Source organism: Osmerus eperlanus, chromosome 14, assembly GCF_963692335.1.
Source record: "Osmerus eperlanus chromosome 14, fOsmEpe2.1, whole genome shotgun sequence".
Classification (NCBI taxonomy): Eukaryota; Metazoa; Chordata; class Actinopteri; order Osmeriformes; family Osmeridae; genus Osmerus; species Osmerus eperlanus.
Window position 1 is genome coordinate 4,595,373 of NC_085031.1, and position 19,652 is coordinate 4,615,024.

Below are 19,652 nucleotides of genomic sequence, written 5' to 3' on the forward strand. Positions count from 1 at the left end.
GGGTGTGCCTTCATATGGTACTGCCTGAGAGCATGTGTGTGTGTGTGTGTGATTGGCTGCTTGTGTGTAGCACTGGGTAAATGCATGCGTGTGTGCGTCTGCAGGTGTGTATGTGTGTGGAGCAGCCTGAGTTCATGTGCGTGTGCGTGTGTGGATGTGGGTGTGTTACACGGAGGGATTAGGAGGACGGACTGGGACTGGGAGAAGTAAACTGCGGATTTCCAGGCCTTCCCTCCGAGACAGTGTGCCCTCCACGCGAACCTCGGAGATGGAATTTAACTGTACCCCAGTGAAACCTGAGACAGGACAGGACTAGCCCTGAGGCTCACAAACAAACACACACAAACACATGCACCACACGCACAGTCTACTGTTGTGTAGGTAAAGGAAGATGTAACTCTATGCAGGTGTGTGTTTGTGTGTGTGTGTGTCTGCGTAGCACAAGCTACAGGAGCAGGCCCAGGAGCTGTATTTGAGTTGATTTGGGATGAGGGTGACACGGGTTAATATAAATATCCTGCTAAACCTTGACACAGGGAGAGCATCATTAGTCATGGCAAGACGAGAGCTACCCTAGCTTCAGGACAAGGGGGGTGGTGGTGGTGGGGGGGGGGGGGGGTGATTCAAAACACTGGCACAGTTAGCGAGGCAATTAGTACAAGGACTAAATCTTGGAGGTCTTTACTAAAAAGCAGGACGATGATTGTTTACAAGATCCAGCCAGTAGAAGCCCCTAGGACATCCACTATGACTGAACGCTTCCTCTTCTGCCTGGCTCTGTTTAGATATTGAGACAATCATATTCCCTCCTGTGTGCTGCACCATAGTAACCTTGGAATTAGTGATGAAATAATAGTGATGTATGTACAGCAGAGCACATGATGGTCAGCTTCTTACTCTGCATCGGTCCTGGCTGTGTGTGTCTGCATGGGATTTTAAGTATGTGTGTGTGTGTGTAAGGGTGTACATTTACATGCTCATAAACTTATGATAATGCAACAGTCTGATAGTAATAAAGCAGCGTGTGTGCGTGTTTGCGTGTTTGTGATCGTATGCTAATTAATGTGGCTCACGTGGAACAAACAGCCCTTCCAAGGACACTCGTCTTCTCCTCCTCTCTCCCTCTCCTTTCTTCTTCCTCCCTCGCTTTGCCTCTCCTCTCTCCCTCTCCTTCCCTCCTCTCTCTCCCTCTCCTCTCCTCTCTCCCTCTCCTTCCCTCCTCTCTCTCCCTCCTCTCCTCTCTTCCTCTCCTTTCTTCTTCCTCCCTCTCTCTGCCTCTCCTCTCCTCTCTCCCTCTCCTCTCCTTCTCTCCTCTCTCTCCCTCTCCTCTCCGCGTCCTCCCTCTCTCCCTCTCCCCTTTGTCATCCAGTGAGCTGCTCGGTTCTGAAGCTGGGAAGTGGTGGGAAACCCCCCCCCCCACATCGGGGGGAGGGGGGGGGTGTGCTAAGCAGGGTCCACCTAGGAGAATTCTTTATTGCGTTTGGGAATTTCAAAGGATATTTATGGGAGGAGAAGGAGAAAGGGAATGGAGGGATGGAGGGAGGGGGGGGGAGACTGGAAGGAAGTCAGGAAGAGAGGGAAAGAGAAAGAGACGTCTGAAAATGTGCCTTCGGCGAAAGAAACGAACAGAAGAAAAAAAAAAAAGAGGGGGAAATAAAAGAGCAGGAATTCGCTGACTTCAACGTTCGGCTCCTCCTCTGCGAAGGTATGAACAGTGATGATCAAATCAGTTACAAGCGAGCTGTCATAAATCACCGCCCGCGAGAGGCGCAGTGACGCGCGGCTCGCCGCTCTGCCACGGCTCTCCGCGGGGCCTCTCTCCTCGGCCCGCGCCGCCGCCCGCTCATCAAGGATTTAGAAAGCGATCCGTTTTCCCGAGCCGGAGCCATCTCCTGGGGAGATCACTCCCGAGAGAGGGGCGGGGGGGTGGGGGGATGGGGGTGTGGTCAGTCTGTGGAAGGGAGGGGCACTTTATGATAATGAGGTCGAGGGTGTGGTCACGCACGACGGGCATATTGTTTGTGTAGACTCGGGACCGTAATGATTCACTGCTCGATTGACAGGTTTGCGTTCAGAAGTGAAATATATTGATATGAAAGCTGGACAAGCGTTTGAGATGACGTTTGTCGTCTCATGCTACGGAGGATTGCAATTTTTCAATCTGAAGGGGTCAGCTTTGACCTCGGTTTCTCTCTCTCGCTCCTCTCTCTGCCTTCGCTCTTGCTGTGGGCATGTCCGTGCGGTAGCATTTACACTGCGTCACACACGCAACACACACACACACCATCCTTCATCACCAAATCACACACACCAGTCCCATGCCACTGGAAGTACATCTGTCATACTTTTCGATCTCTCTCTCTCTTTCTGTCTCTCTCTCTCTCTCTCTCTCTCTCTCTCTCTCTCCCTCTTCCTTTTCCCTCCCATTCACTAACCTTCACACTCGCTAAAGGACACAACATCAAACTTTGGTATAATTCACCATGGGGGTGGCAGTTTCCAAAGTCAAAGTCACACAACATCGATAATCGCGACCAAAAAAGGAAGAGGGCGAAAAAAGAGGAACAAAAGAGTGATATCTGCAATCGCTCAAACGCCGGAGGAGAAGAGAGAGACAGACGGAGCCTTGAGACCACAAATCAGTCACCTGGCTAGCTGGGACCTGTCACTCCTAAACAAGCTGCCACGTGCTACCACATGCTAACCTAGCCCTAACCCTAACCCTAGCCTTTTCCAGTCCCCCAACCCTAGCCCTAACTCTAGCCCTACACCTAGTAGCTCTAGCCCAGCCCAGCCAAGCTCAGCCGGAGCCTAGCCCAACCTCAGCCCCAGCCTCAGCCTCAGCCCCAGCCCCAACAACATCTGGTAGGAGGGCAGGCTGGATAGAGACAACAAGCTCTCAGCACATTATCTCTCTCAGCAGGCGTCCACTATCACGGAGAGACAGAAACACGGGTCTGAAGACATGCAGGCATGAAACAACATGCCCACCCAAACACGTTCATCTATCAAGCCCTTAGCAGCTATCACATTCACAGACTGGCAGCGCTCTGCTTTGCACTTACTCTGGGGGGCGGGGGAGTGTGTGTGAGTGTGTGTGCGTACGTGTGTGCGCGATAGTGTGCGCGATAAGTCGCGAACGAGCACATCAGATGCAGAAAAGCAATGCACACACACACACAGACACACACACAGACACACATTCTCACACACACACACACACACACGCTTCCTCCCTTAAATGTCTTTCCCCTTCCATCACGACGGAGCGAATCGAACGAGTCGGCGGACTTCAGACGAGCAAACGACCTGCCGCTGTCGAGGATTACCAGCAGATGAATGTCCTTCCTCTCCTAACCTTCCTCCATCCTGCCATCCCTCCTTCCTCATCCCTTCATCCCTCAGCATAGGGCCTATCCACTTACGGCCTATGGCCTGCCCTTCATTCTATTATAGAGACCCACTCTTCGGCCTGCTGCTGATTCCATTACACTGGCCCAATCCACGACCTGGCCTAATCCATTATACAGTCTCCGGTGCGATGGTGGTGCCCAGGCCGTTCCACTTCGCTCCTCTACCCAGGGACAGCTGCTGACAGATGGGCCCGAGAGGAAAGGCGAGGGGGGTGGGGGTGGAGGATTTGGAGCCGGGCTGGTAAGGGAAGCTTCACTGTGAATGTGATTTCACTAATGTGAATGGTGATCGAGAGTTGAGGCGGTGGTTGTAGCTTCTCTCTCTCTCTCTCTCTCTCTCTCTCTCTCTCTCTCTCTCTCTCTCTCTCTCTCTCTCTTTCACACACACACATTATCTCTCTCATTCTCTCTGATGCTGCATAAAGCCTCTATCAGGCATCATGAGTTCAAGGAAACGTTCATGAAATGTTGAGGTGTGTTTTACTAATAGGACACTCCAAGGCCAAAACAGAACGGTTTCAATTCTATTGTTTGGTCAAAGTGCATGAACTTACGGGCTGATGGCCTCGTGAAAAATTACCTTTCACGATCCATATTGCATTTGATTTTGGTTGAAATATAAAATTGGTTATGTTGTCAAGGTTACCAAGGTGACAGTGACGACACACTTGTGAATTCCAGCCGTTTCTCCTCACATGACACAGGCTCTCCCCTCTTCCTCCTCCTTCTCCGCTGTGTCCTGCGCTCTGCCCCGCTCTCTCTCTCTCTCTCTCTCTCTCCTCTCTCTCTCTCTCTCTCTCTCTCTCTCTCTCTCGCTCTCTCTCTCTCTCTCGCTCTCGCTCTCTCTCGCTCTCTCTCTCTCTCTCTCTCTCTCTCTCTCTCTCTCTCTCTCTCTCTCTCTCTCTCTCTCTCTCTCTCTCTCTCTCTCTCTCTCTCTCTCTCTCTCTCCATGTCCTGACCTCCTCCTGCCACCTCACTGGGCTCCCCTTCTTCTCCTCCTCTCACCTTTGTCTTCATCTACTCTCTTTTACTCCGTCCAGCTTTTCTTCCATCCCTCCATCTGTCTGTCCTCCACCTTGTCTGACCCTCTTTCTCTTTTGCATTGCACTCCCCCCCCCCCACTCTCCCTCTCCCACTCCCCCCCACTCCGCCCCCCCCCACCCTCCCCCTCCCACTCTCCCCACTCGTTGTCTGTCTCTCATCCAGTATGCTGAGTGATCTCGGTACGTCCACAAATCTAAATTTACCTCCCCTCTCTCTCCCCTTCTCCCTCTTTGCTCTCCTCCCCCGCTTCCCTGCGTTTGCACTTAATGGGCTATCAGGTAGCAGCGTTATTGATAAAACAGCAGTATCGAGGCCTGAGTACCTGGCTTCCCAAATACCTACGCCAGCTCTTTGCAGCCCAAGCCCGTCATTCTGACAATGCACTGTCAGATCTAAGGAGATCACACACCAGGGAGGCCAGAGAGACAGGTAGGCAGAGAGACAGGCAGGGCAGAGAGACAGGCAGGCCAGAGAGACAGGCAGGGCAGAGAGACAGGCAGGGCAGAGAGACAGGCAGGCCAGAGAGACAGGCAGGGCAGAGAGACAGGCAGAGCAGAGAGACAGGCAGGGCAGAGAGACAGGCAGAGCAGAGAGACAGGCAGGGCAGAGAGACAGGCAGAGCAGAGAGACAGGCAGGGCAGAAAGACAGGCAGGGCAGAGAGACAGGCAGAGCAGAGAGACAGGCAGGGCAGAGAGACAGGCAGGGCAGAAAGACAGGCAGGGCAGAGAGACAGCAGAGCAGAGAGACAGGCAGGGCAGAGAGACAGGCAGGGCAGAGAGACAGGCAGGGCAGAGAGCTTCTCCGGCGTTGTTCTCATCCTGTCTCATCCACCCCTCCTCATCCTCCTCCATATCTCCTCCCTTCTTCCCTCCTCCTCCTCCTCTTTCTCTTCGGAATTGTCATCTCCACCTCCTCACCTCTTCACTCCTCCCCCTGCCGTTTCTCCTCCTCTATCTCCTCCATCTCCTCCTTCTTGCCCCCCCACCCCCCCAGTCCTCACCTCCTCCTGCTCTCCTTCCTTCCAGGGACACTTGAGCCCACCAGGAAGTGACAACAACCTCTCCCGTCGATATCGCCAGCCTATCTCATTACCGCGGCGACCCGAAGTAGCGAGACGGTCTGCCTTATTATATAAAACCCATTTCACCCTGCTGTCCCCCGTCAAGCACCCGGGAGAGAGAGAGAGAGAGAGGGGTTGGGGGGGGGGGGGTAGATGGAGAGAGTATTCATTATTCAAATTAAAGCATTGGAAATCCCAGTCTGTTGGCGGAGATGAGATGAGATGGCTTAGCCCTTTTGTCCAGGGAACGTTGACTAATCGTCTGGCCCCCCCAAATCAATTTCACATCGCAGAGCGTTAGACACCTCTCATTGTACAGTAGCCGCCCTGGACCCCCCATCTACCATCACCCAATAGTCCTGCTGGCCGCCCAGAATAACTTTATTGATTAGTGATTATGTTACGGGAGGTGTGGAGGGCAGGGGCGAAGAGGAGGGAGGGAGCGTCCCTCCTGCCTCCACCAGGGCTAAATCGGGGCTCGCGGACACCTGATCCAGCCCCAGATCGTATCAGTCACTTCCAGGGCTCAGGGTGGGGGGGGAGGGGGGGACGTCAGGGCAGGGATGGAGGGATGGAAGATCGGTGCCTCCGGTAAAAACAGAAAATGAGGAGGAAAGATGGTTGCACAGTATATCACTGGCACGGATAATGTTTGGCTGGTCTCTCTGTCTGTCTGCAGGTCCTGGGCAGCTCGCTCTCTCTCGCTCTCACCCTCTTGGTCCCTCGCTCTCTCTTTCTTTCTCTCTCTCTCTCTCTCTCTCTCTCTCTCTCTCTCTCTCTCTCTCTCTCTCTCTCTCTCTCTCCCTCTCTCTCTCCCTTTCTCTCACCTTCTCTCTCTCCCTCTCTCTCTGTCACCCTTGTCTTCTCGTGCTAAGCTTCAGAAGCGTCTGGTGATCGATACGTACACATCTTCTCTTTAGAGCTGGTGGGTTGAAGCGGGGGGGGGGGGGGGGGGGGGGGGGGGCTGGGGGGCTGCGATGCTGTGTCAGCATCCACTCAGGACTTCATCAACCACTTCTGGATTCCCCCCCCCTCTTCAACACACAGGCAGGCCCTTGTCAGGCGACACCTCTCTCTCTATACCCCCTCCACAACTGTGCACATAAGCGTATTCCTTACTTTCCATTTTCACCTGCTCACGCACAGCCCTCCTCCTGCCCCCCCCCCCCCACCCCCCCACCAACCCAACAAGGATGTTAAATACCACTCAAATGTCACCCTGCCGTATTGATTGGAATAATAATTCTGAAAGGTAGGAGAGATGGCTTGTTGATGCTAAGCAGGCGTGTAACAGCTAAACCATCCCTCAATGTCACAAAGTTGCCATGTAAGGGTTCCCGCCGTCTCCCCTGCAGAACGAGGGGTGGGGTGGGGTGGGGGGGGCGGGGTTGGTTACCTCTGGACCAGCGGGGGCCTCCTGTTTGTGTCGTTAATCATCGCTCATGTCGACCAATGACAGGTGGCGTGGGATCAGAGAAAGGTGAGCGGGGGCGGGGTGGAGGGCGGGGGGCAGGGGAAGGGGTTTAGACCGCCTTGGATTAAACTGGCCGTGTATGAACATGTGTGTAGTTGGAATGTGTGTGTGTGTATGCACGTGCCGTGAGTGTGTTTATTCCCGTGCAGAAATGTGAAGAGGGAAAAGCCATTGTATTCCATTGTAAACTGTAACATACATAATACATGTCATTCAGCAGACTAGACATTCCATGGGTGGTTATGAAGTGGGATTTGATCTGTGAACCGTTCGCCTGGGCTTTAATCCACCGCCCATAAAAACAAAACACACACACAGCTTCCTGTTGTGTCTGACATTGTCTGACTGGTCGTAACTCACCCGCTCAGCCTTGTGAGACATGAACAACACTGGGATCCAGACACACGTGTGTGCGTGTGCAGGTTTGCCTTTGGGCATGACTCTGGGTTTGCATCCCATCCACCGGGGTTGGAAGGTCTGGGCTCGTCAGGGTCCCCTCCAACATGGGAAAGCCCCCCTGTCTACATCACGTGAGTATTGTATGACAGTGCAGGAGAGTCACTCAGTATCGACTGCACTGCGGTTATCGTTCACCTGGCAAGTGTCGGAACATGATCCCGACAGCACCCAAAGTCGTTTTATTCTATATCATTTTGCTGTCGTTTTTTACAATGCTCTACGACCCGTGTCACTTTGCTGCAACCCACCCGGAACAGCCCTGGAACTTACAACCCTGTCGTAACCGCCGTGGAACTCTCTAACGCCGCGCTCGCGCGCCACTCACCGTGCCTGCACCTCGATGTTGGAGATGGCGTAGAAGTATCTCAGCAGGTTGTCCCTCTGCACGTAGGTCCCCCCCAGGGACGGCTTCAGCAGCCTGAGGCGCAGGTTGGTGAAGGTGAAGAAGTCCTTCAGTCCTTTCATGCTCTCCATCCGGGTGTACAGGTTGTCCATGTTCTGCAGCCGGGAGCCGGCGAACACGGCGAAGCGGCCCCGCACCTCGAACCGGACGTTCTTCTCGTTCTTGGAGCCCACCCAGCGCGAGTACTCCTCCGTGCAGATGACCCGGGTGATGTTGGCGGCCGTCAGGTCCGCGACCCGCTTGGGCTGCATGTTGAAGGCTTCCTGGCAGTCGTCCGCGTAGAACTGGAACGGTTGCCAGGAGCGACCGTTGTCCATGGACTTGTCCAGGACCATGATGGTGGGCCGGCCGTACTCGAAGGTGATCTGGACGTCGTCGCTCAGCTCCAGGCTCTTGTTCCAGGACAGGGAGATGTTGGCCAATAGGGGCTCAGGGTAGCGCGACCATGTGACCGTCTGCCAGTAGGTGATGAGGCCGCCGCGCTCTCGGTCCTGCATCAGCTGAGGGGGGTGGGCCAGGTCGGGGTTGGAGGCGTCACACTCGTCGCTGCAGAGGTAGGGGTTCTCCTGTTGGGGAGGGAGGGGGGGTAGCAGGGTTAGAGGATTGGGTCAATCACTAACCACCAAAACTCTAAAAGTTCTTGGTGTGAAGAGTAGGCGCTGTGCTGCTGTGGAGAGCTCTGTCGGAGACTTTCAGACAGAGCTCTCTACAACACACGAGCCACAACACACAAACAAGTATAAAACATATCGAACAGGAATAGAGAGAAAAGACAGGGAACTTACTAACCAGGATTGATCCAACACTTTATTCCTTACATATTACTGCACAAGCTTTGCTTAGGCTGATTGAATCCCTCCTCTTTTGAAGGTAATCCTTTTGCAACACTACAGTGTTGCAAATCTGACCAGTCTGTCAAACCCATGCTGGGTGTATAATAACAATAAGCCAGAATTACCATCCTGGGAGGCTTCTCCATTAATCATCAGATTTTGGGTGACATCAGGAGGAATGGAGAGGAGAGGGGAGGGGAGGGTAGCGGAGGGGAGCGGAGGGTAGGAGAGAGGAGAGAGGAGAGATGAGAGTGGAGAGAGGAGAGAGGAGAGAGGAGAGAGGAGAGGAGAGGAGAGAGAAGAGAGGAGAGATGAGAGTGGAGAGTGGAGAGTGGAGAGAGGAGAGAGGAGAGGAGAGGAGAGAGGAGAGAGGAGAGGAGAGGAGAGAGGAACTCAGCCAGTAGAGATATTCTAGTACAAAGGATAGGACTGCGTGGGAAGACGTCTTAGAACTGAAACTACTTTGTTATTACCAAACAATATGAGATAATAATCTCCCTATCTTTTTCACACACACACACACACACACACACACAATACACACACACAGACAGGGGAGGTATGTGCGGCTTGTTTCCTGTCTGATAACCGAATTATTTTTCCCTCTCTCAGACACAACACAGTTCAGATCATCGTCAGAGCGGGGACACACACACAATGACAGCCTACGGGTCTATAAACAACCGGAACGCAGACTTTAATGGAAATATGGAGGGCTAAAGAGCTGGAGTGGTAGATGGAAGGATGGACGGGCAGTGGAGGTGGGTGACACGACGGTCCATGTCGACCGGAGGTTCATCCGGGACCAGGGTCCTCCATTAGTGTGCTGGGAATCGCCTCCACTCTTCCTCCTTCCTCCCTGTCTTTCCTTCCTCCTTTCTCTCTCGCCCTCTTTCCATCCCTATTCCCCCAGACTCTTAGCCTCCCCTCTTCCAGAACCATCCCTATTCCCCCAGACTCTTAGCCTCCCCTCTTCCAGAACCATCCCTATTCCCCCAGACTCTTAGCCTCCCCTCTTCCAGAACCATCCCTATTCCCCCAGACTCTTAGCCTCCCCTCTTCCAGAACTCTCCCCAGCACTTTCCCTCACCCCTCGCTATTGGTATCTCATTCCATTTCTTCTCTTTATCCGTCCTCCTCCAGCGCCAAACCCCTCACTCTTTCGACCTCTCTAAATTTGTTACCAATTCCCTTTATCCCTTTACCTTTCTCTCTATTTATCACCACTGTCTACAGACTGCCAGACACACACACACAAGCACACACACAGGAAGATTAGTGGACTGTTCGTCATGAGGTGAACCTTAACCTAGAAATCTCATTGAAGATGATCACAAGGTTAGTGTCTTGTCCTAGTTCCACACGTAGTACATATCACAGTGTTTCGGAAAAGGATTTAGGATATAATGATGTGTGTGTGTGTCTCAATACCATGGCCTGGGACTGCAGTTGAAAGTCTCGACAAATGTGACCAGTACTGGCAGTTTGCAGTAATGTTCATCACTGCCCTTTAAAACCTTTAACACTTGTATAAAACAAACAGCAAGACCGTAGCCAGCCTGGTGGGTTTTTTTTATCTCAAAAAGTGGAACCTTTTGCAGTTTCCCCCTTGTTTTGTATTTAATACAAAAAATTCTAAGGTAAAAAAAAAATCTGGACCTTTGGTAGTGAGGGGGCCTAAACAGTTTATGTCCATGCATGCACATTTGTGTGTGCCTGTGCATGTATGTGTGTTTGTGTCCATGCATGTTTGATTGTGTGTGTCTACGCGCAGTATTAGAGTGTCTGAGTTGGAAGAGATCTCTCTGACTTTGGGATGAGACATAAAGCCATGTGTTGTCTCTCCTGCCTGTCTAACTCCCCCCCCCCCCCCCCCCCCGCCTTCCCCCAATGAGCTGCAGGGATAATCATAGGATTGTGTTATATTGTTTATGGGAGGTGGGGGAACATGCTTAAGCCTTCTAAATTCCCTGCCCACTATCCCCTCGCCCACACCCCCCCCCCCCCACACACACACACACAGACAGTACACACACTTTATAACTTTCCTATATCCTCCATCCCACACACTATACCTCCTGCCAATACACACACAAACACACACACATAGATCCTGGCCAACTGTTACGGCAGGTGGCCTACACCGCTAAGCCCCTCCAGCAATTATCCTCGCTGGGATCCTGTCGCCAACGACTACGGGTACCATAGCGCTGAAACTCTGTCACCATGTCAACGTGCTGCGTGTCGCTGTGATAAGTGGGTTCCCCGGTTTTGGACTGGGGAACATCCCATGGGGAACAGATGCTTGGAATTTGTACATCCCCTGAGGTGCAGACAGACAGACAGGCCGACAGACAGGCAGACAGACAGACAGGCAGACAGGCAGACAGTCAGACAGGTAGACACAGACAACAAACTCAAAAACCTACCTGTCTTAAAGTAGGTATGTGCAATGCCTCTCTAAAGGGCCTGTTATGGAAACGCTTTCAGCCGCAAAGGACATTAGTGCCACAAACAAACTACTGACAAAGTGTTTGAGAAAATGCCTTACTTCATTAATGGACCTCATTGTACCAAAAAAATAGTTTTATTTAAATTAGTTTCCATTAGGTTCCTTTCCTTCCTCTCTTTCTCTCTCTTGCTCTGTCTCTCTCTTTTCTTTATTTCACTTTCTATTTCTGTCCTCTGTTTTTCTCTGTCTCTCTCTACCTCTAGTTTTATGTCCCCTAGTTTTGCAGTTCTGCAGGACTGGTATTGCTGGCATGGGGAATAGAGAGAGAGAGAGAGAGAGAGTCTGAGAACACAATTTAGTTTGTTTACAGGAACCATGCTCAGAATGACCCCCCCTCCCCCTATAACAGAAAGCAAGTACACAGGGATATTGCTTTTCAGCTGGGTTTTATTTTCTCGTCTTGAGATTGCCCTTTATAAACTATATATGATTGTCTTGTCTTTGAGTTATATGACAATCAATTGTCTTGTGGGTAAATTTGTATAGTCCAATGTTTGTCTGGGAATGGGTGTGTATGTGTGCATCTACAGTACACAGCATGCAGGTGTCTGTATATGCACAAGTAAGTACATGTAAGTGTGTGTGCATGTGTGTTAGTGTGCATGTTTGTGTTTTTAATAGAGAGAGAGGGGCAGAGAGACATAGAGTAAGAGAGTGAGATAGACTGTGACGTTCTGCTAACTATTTTATATGGTTAATTACAGGCTCAGCCTCCCTACGGAGTTCCCTGACAGGAGAATGTGTGTGTGTGTGTGCGTGTTTTTTTTTAAAGCAGGCCAGAGGACACGAGACAAATCCCACAACTGGCGAAGCAGAGGGGGAGAGAGGGGTGAGGAGAGGATGGGGGCCAGGGCCAGGGGAGGGGAGGGGGATGGAGGGGGGCATCTGGTCGCTCCACGCTCCAGGACAGCCTGTTCTCAGATTAGTGCGTCTGGTGAGAGAGGGGGGGGGGGGGGGGGGGGGGGGGGGGGCGGGGGCGGGCGGGAGGGGAGGGGGGTTTAAAGGGGGGCTCATTACATAAGTAAGAGGCACAGAGAAGAACACTGTGACGTCATCTCCTTCAGGATGCTATCATCCCTGTTCTCGTTCTACAGACCGCCTTCCTTTGAACTGTTTTGCGTGACCTACAAAGCTCCCATTCCACTGCGACACACACACACACTCACACACACACACACACACAGTCCTCGATTCATTACGAGCTTGCAGGTCCAGAGAGGTGAAGAGGTAAAGAAGGAAGGTAGCTGGCTCGCATGTCAGATCACCTCAGGGTGTCTGAGCTATGCACCGCCAATCCCCCTTAGTCTCACACTCACCCTGGCTAAGACTCACTTAGAACTGTCCGCTAACCCACTAACCCCAGCAGATCAACAAGCCCCAAGCCCAAGCCCAACACCATGAGGTGAGACTGGTACTGCCTTTACACTGGGTAGAGGGACATTGGGGGGAGAGAGGCGGGGGGGGGGAGAGAGAGAGAGAGAGAGAGAGAGAGAGAGAGAGAGAGAGAGAGAGAGAGAGAGAGAGAGAGAGAGAGAGAGAGAGAGAGAGAGAGAGAGAGAGAGAGAGAGAGAGAGGGGGGGGGGTGGGAGAGACATGGCGAAAGACAGGGTAGAGAGCATTGGGCAGAGAGAGAGGGAGAGACACGGGTAGACATAGGGGACAAAGAAATTGGGAGAGAGAGGGGAGAGAGAGATAGGGCAGGAAAGAAATAGGTAGAGGATAAAAGAGAAAGAAAGAGGACGCAAGGGTCTGACAGGATCCCAAAAGTCAGACAGGATCCAGCTGTGATTCACAGAAGGATCTCTTCCTCCAGAGAGGGCTGGGCAGGTACAAGGTCAGTTCCTGAGTATGGTCCACAGTAGGAAGGATGTGCTTGGCCCTAGACAGAGCAGGCTGCCTGGGCCTGGGCTGGGCTGGGGGGAGGCAGGATGGCTTCAGGCCCACACTGGGAAGCACTGATCTACTGATTCACGCTACCAGCTGCCATCTTCCTCTCTTTCCAGCAGCTTCTCTTCCGCTGCTGTGCTGCTACTCTCCCCCCTCTCTCTCTCCACCCCCCCTTCCTCTCTCTGTCTCTCTCTCTCTATCTGTCTTTCTGCCCCGGTCTCTCTCTTTCTCTCTCTCTCCCCAATCTCTCTCCTCTCTCTGCCTTGGTCTCTCTCTCTCTCTCTCACTCACTCTCCCCTGCCTATTTTTAGAACTGGCTCATTTCTACCTTCTAAAACGGGTAAATCTGTTGTGGAACAGGAAGGTGTGTTTGTCTTGCCTTCTGATTCATATACTGTACTCATACACACACACACACACTGTACCCACATACATGTGACAACCCTCAGAAATTCCCTAGCTTTGCCAATTGCATCTCACACACTAACACATCCAAAACACACACTCGAGTCAACCACACACACGCATACAGCACATACACACAATACAGTAAACATACACACACACCCAACGGTCAGTTTTCTTGGGAATACTGCGTTAATCTCCAGGGAGTGGAGTTGATTGAAGGTTTGAGTTGTAAGGAGAAAGGCACTAGGCAGGCGTGGAGACGTTGGGAGTGTTGGCGCCGCAGTGTGCTGCCTCTCCTAAGCGATGGGGTGTTTGTTGCAGCGCTGAGCGGATTTCATCTTTCTGCTTAGCTAAGCTGTGATCTTCCCTACTTCTCCCTCACCATTAGCCCTCTCTCTCTCTTCCACTCTCTCTTTGCAAGACACTTCCCCCTCCCCCTCCCCCCTCCCCCCCCCCCCCCCCCCACTCCAACCCAAGCAGATAGCTAGTTAGCTAGATAGCTACCTAGCGCCACTCCCAATTGCAGGCTACATGGCCTCTGCCAACAAGCTCACCATGCATGGTGAACTACAATCGCCCCATCCTCAAAGGAAGGAACTGACAACATATTGAAAGGAGCCAGCTTGTAGCTAGCTGGAAGGGTGAGGAGGAGGAGGAGGAGGAGGAGGAGGAGGAGGAGGAGGAGGAGGAGGAGGAGGAGGAGGAGGAGGAGGAGGAGGAGGAGGAGGAGGAGGAGGAGGAGGAGGAGGAGGAGGAGGAGGAAAATTAGACACTGGTCGAGGAGGGAGAGGAGTGAGAGGAGAGAGGAGAGAAGGAGGAAGAGGATTCCCTTGGAAACCCCAGGTAAAATACATCTAAACATGGATCCCAGAGCTCCCAGGGAAATGATCCAGCCCAAGGCAGAAGATCCATCAAAACTCGCCAGAGGTGGTTTTACATGGTGTATGTGTGTGTGTGGGGGGGGGGTCATGGGTCAAACTACCCCGCAGCAGCCCTGCAGTGTCTCAACTGACCCCCATCACTTTCCCCCTTTCCACAACCTTCCCTTCGATCTCCATCTCCTGTTCTTGATCCCCCCCTCTTTTTGCTCCCTCCCTCCCTCCCTCCTTCGCTCGCTCTCGTTCTCTCCCTCTGTGGCCATGCTAATGCGGAGCCTCTTCCTCTCTCCATCTCCCTGACCGTATCTTGACTTGGGGGACTGCTGAATGAGTAAATGCAAATGTACTCCAATTAGATAAGAACCCTGCTTCTCTGAAAAGCTGCCAAATCTGGAGGCATGGGAGGGTGGTGGGTGGGGGGTTAGGGGGGTGGCTGTGCTGCTTTTCACAAAATAACTGATCTCTACCAATATCCCTCCTCAAGAGAATGACACAAAGAGCCCTGAAACAGGCACAGTCATCCTTTAAGGTCACAGGACACCCTAACACAGTCAGTCTGGACTGTGTCCACCCCTGCCCAACCTGCCTGCAACCACCACGGCTCGGTGTGCTGAATGGGTTGTTTGATAGCAGATGGAAATACACGGTGGCGTGCGTGGCTATGTTGCGGCCTGTCCCTAGCACACCGCTAGTTTAGTGTGAAACCTGAGGGCCAGATTTGCACAAGATCAGGGACTCGACCGAGGTCTCTGTGGACCCTGGTGTGTGGGAGGGCTGAAGTCCTCCGGTCAGGCGCCACAAACAGACCGGCCTCTCTGTCTCTTCACTATGACCAATACTGCTGACGGGATGAACCGTCCCCACACACACCTCTCTCCCAACTCATCCCTTACCCTTCTTTCTCTGTCCACGCCCCCCCCCCCCCCAGACACACACACACCCATAATGCCCCCAAAGCCGGTATGGACGGATTCTGAGGAAGCCCATTAGGCCTCTATCAATATTTCATGGCTAAGGAACATAGTTGCAGGAGTTTCCAGAATCCAGGCCATTAAAGGGCAGGTGTCAATACAGGAAAACAACCTTCCAAGCCTTCTTTCATTTCGCTGTTTCCCACTGACCTTTGCTCCCTAAGCCTCCTTGTATTTTCCTCTATACCTCCCTATATTATGACTCACTCACTCACTTTCTCTCATTCTCTCTCTCTCTTTCGCTCCCTCTCTCTCTCTCTCTCTCTCTCTCTCTCTCTCTCTCTCTCTCTCTCTCTCTCTCACGAAGGCTTTCCTATCTGTCAGCAATTTCCGCTACTTCTACATTAAACAAATCATTAACCATCAGGTATCCAGGGACAATATCCGCTCCTGATCCTGTAGTCAAGCAACCCCTGAGTCCTGTGATTAGTCTCAGTGTGTGTGTGTGTGTGTGTGTGTGTGTGTGTGTGTGTGTGTGTGTGTGTGTGTGTGTGTGTGTGTGTGTGTGTGTGTGTGTGTGTGTGTGTGCGTGAGTGTGTGTGTGTGTGTGTGGGAGAGGGAGGGGGGGGGGGTTGCATCTGCGAAAGGGAATAGAAAGTTGAACTTTACTTTTTATTCCAAGCTCATTGTTTGTAGAGGACACATTACTATTGTAGCATCTTCAGCCTGCCAAAATGTTTCACCTGAAGTTGATTCCTTTCTTTTACTCTCTTACTTCATAAAGAACGAGACATCCTTCATCAGATTACCTGTCTGATGAATCATAGGCCAGACTGATTCAATCTGATTGGCCAGCCCATGGACAGGGAAACTAATTACCACATCACCAGGCCAGCCATTACCAATATTACACTTGCCTGAAGGATATCTGAGATTCACGAGTTTAAAAAAATAAGTAAAATCTGCCACTTGCACAACTTCATGGTTTTAACGTCTTAACTGATTTACTTGGGGAGTCTGCTAACTTCAGCTCGCTCAATAACCTGGAAGGGAACGGGCGCGCTTGCATAGTAATGCGGAGACAATTTTACCGCAGCTCCCTGCCTTCGCCCTTAGTGCCCTTGAACGGGAGGGGTCCTCCCCCACTTCCGCCATGCAGTTTACCAAGCGAAATTCGAAATCCCTGCAGAAAACCCAATCAAGCCTGATGACATCCTGCCAACACCGTGCCACGGTAAACAACACCTCGATACCACTCAGTGAGACGCGCGACCGTGCCAAGTCATTTTACCGGTGTCATGCCTTTCGGTGCCCCGCGACACTGAGGCCAAGCCCCACTCACGTTCACGGCGCACTAGGAGGCTTCCGCTCTGACTTGGACAAACTGTGTTAATTTTTTATAAAACATTTTACGTAGTGTGTTCTTATATTTCATATCACGTGCAAAACAAAGTTATTCAAATACGCACACGCTTTTCAACAAGTCAACACAGGTTAAAATGAATTTAGGCCCAATAGAGAATACGTTGAATTTCAGTGTTAACTTCAGAAGTCTATAGTAAACTTACCAGCGTGCAGAACCTCTCCGGTGGGTTTCCGCAGGTGATTCCCGGCGGTTCCACCTTGATCCGCATGTAGTCCTTCATGCTGTCCGTTTTAGGGTGACATGCGTATTGTTCCCACACCGCACCATCGTCCGTGCTCACCAGGGACTTGCACAGGTCGTACTGGCCCAGCGTCACGGCGAAGCACTGCAGCAGCAACACGACCAGGCGGAGCATGACAGGCGGGGGAGCCACGGGAGTGGTCCAAGAGGGGTACGGAGAATGGCGAGGGGGGCCACGGTAGTCAGAGTAGGGGTGAAGAGCGTGGAACGCGAGGTGTGATCATGTGCACACATAGATTGAATTCGACTGTTTCCAACGTGCGTCCTCGCGCTCTGCCGAGAAAGGTGGTCAGAAATTGAGAACGTGAGAAAGTCGTCTTGAATAAAGGAAAAGATCTCACCGAATACAATGTCAACGTAGGACCTACTATACCTAGCTTTCCTCGACAAATATTCACGGCTTCCAAAATACGTAACACTTTCTTGTTTTGACGGTCGACGTAGAAAGGAGTGACGGGTGATGGATGTGGGGTAGTATAAAGTTACAGAGAGAGCACACGTCAACTTCAACCATAATGCTGCTCGTGACAGAGCTGGAGGTTGTTTAGGTAGGCTATCAACACAGATCCAGAGGCAGACCACAATGACCCTTTTCCTGCTGCGACCGAGGACAACTGTCTGGTGAGGATGACTGAGAGGTTACGGATTCTTTATGTACATCCATTGAACGTGGCGCACGGCTGCTGCTTCTGTGATTGTCCTATGACAAAAGAGGGAAAACGTTAGACAGAGAAAGTGAGAGGGTGAAATGACCATTCATCAAATAGTCTGTGACATGCTCTTATGACATGTTATATGACTTGTCTTAAGCCGAGGCCACGCAACGATACTGAAGAATATGGTTATATAATTTATGACCGACGAAAATGAGAATTGGAGCCAACAGATGTTCGTGAGCCGCGTCATCGTGTGTCATGTCAGAGATAGCGTTTTGAGAGTTTTAACGTTTACAAAGGGCTTTTGAGATAAGCATGAAAGGTCTATGCCAAAGTTTCCAAAGTTGTGTGTGGGTGTCTTGCTTTTTTAAGGGGGAGGTTCAGTCAAATCAGAGATCACACTTTTCACAGTATGTGAGTGACAACCCTGAAGTCACAAATGTGTGCTTCTCTGGGTGACAACTCTCAAAGTAAAGCTTAACTAGGCCAACGGCATAAAGCTCAGACGCTCAGTAACCTACGACTTTCCAGACATTTCAGATCTTATAAATTCGAACTGTTTAAGTCCAAACATTTTGGTGGCTGGTTCAGAATTATTACGATTTTTTGGTCAAATCTCAAAATGATACTGTCCAATTATGTGTCTCTCATCCGCATAAAAAAGGTTAAAATTGCGCGGGTGCCGCCTGTGTGGAGAGTTAGAATCATCCTTTTTCAGGTCGAGACAAAACGGCTGTCTTAAAAGTAATATTGCACAAACCGTTATGTTTGGTCACACTGTCAGTCTGAGAATGTGTAGTCCTACACGCATGAAATACAGCATAATGTCGGCAACGGGACACCAAGGACTTCAGCACGTAGTTTTGAAGTCATCAAAGCGATTTCCCCGCACTGATAGCGGTATAGGGGTGTGTCAAATTGCAACAGCCTCGGCGGGGCAACCATTTGGGAAGCGCTGTATCGTGCCTCTCTAAATTGACTTATTTGCCAGTATTAAAAAAAGTCACAACTTTTGCATTGGGGGAACACTCATATGTAATGACAATCCAAACATTTTTGACTAGACAAACACGTTACGTTTTAGATTTGCCTAGAATGTGCATGCAGTAATGCACTGCGAGATTCGTGCGATAAAACACTTACTTTTAATGTCCATCCGGGCGAGCTTATACGTGTCCCGTCAAACGAACATTTTGCTGACATAAGCCCACAAATTCATCCACTGTACCGGTCTTCCGTCGAGGTGTAGCCTAGTACTGTACTCCCGTTATCGGTACGCGATCTCGCTATTTGTTTGCTCCTCTGTCGGTTACTTTTTTATTACACCGAGGATGGCGGCACTGTAGATCGGTGTCCTAGATCTGAAACGGCGAAGGGGAGCGCGTGAATTCCAAAGTGAAGGAGTATCAAAAGTAAAAATATTGACTTTGAGGAAGGGGTTGTGCCCGCCCTTATCCTCCTCCTGTTTTACCAGCTCGGGTTTACCCGGGATGCTCAAGGGCAGAAATAAATAAATAAAACATTTATGGAAAATCTCCCTCTCTCTCACCCCCCCCCCCCTCTCTCTCTCTCTCTCTCTCTCTCTCTCTCTCTCTCTCTCTCTCTCTCTCTCTCTCTCGCATAGGCCTACGCACTCTATATCTCTCTTTCCCCCTCTGTCTCTCACTCTCAGTTAATGCCCAGGCTAAATCCTTTTCACCATCACTTTCAATCACTATCTGAGCTTTTATCTGCTGGACTGAGCCGGGGCGGCGCAACTCCTTCTCTCAGCTCCAAACCGAACCATCCCACCGGCAGACCAACATGCGCTACTTAAAGGAACAACGGGAAGTGGAGCGCCTCTATGTAGTGCTTTCTCCATCTCCCTCATCTCGTCTTCAACTAAATGACAGATGGCGATTTTGCACGAGCTGGGTTAATATTATTGGTTATTGGTCGATTAATTGTGGAGGACGCGGGGTTGCAAAAGTTAGTTGCGTCGTTTCATACAATTTTTGTAGACTTCTTATATCATTAAGTTGACATAGATCAAATTGATTGTCGTATT

The 19,652-nt window shown here is 51.1% G+C and overlaps 1 protein-coding gene across 2 annotated transcripts in view; it reads right to left on the reverse strand.

The window, feature by feature from the left end:
• ntng2b (netrin g2b) overlaps positions 1-19,383 on the reverse strand; it is a 44,417-nt gene extending 25,034 nt beyond the window's left edge. Inside the window, exons 1-3 of one of the 2 annotated variants that reach the window (XM_062477454.1) lie at positions 18,749-19,377; positions 16,852-17,649; positions 7,777-8,420 (exon numbers count right to left, since the gene is read on the reverse strand). In XM_062477454.1, coding sequence (XP_062333438.1) covers positions 7,777-8,420; positions 16,852-17,064 — 857 coding nt within the window. In that variant the 5' untranslated portion in view covers positions 17,065-17,649; positions 18,749-19,377. Of the gene's footprint in view, positions 1-7,776; positions 8,421-16,851; positions 17,650-18,748 lie in introns of both variants that reach the window. The other variant, XM_062477455.1, reaches the window with a different exon arrangement.
• Positions 19,384-19,652: the final 269 nt, after the last annotated feature.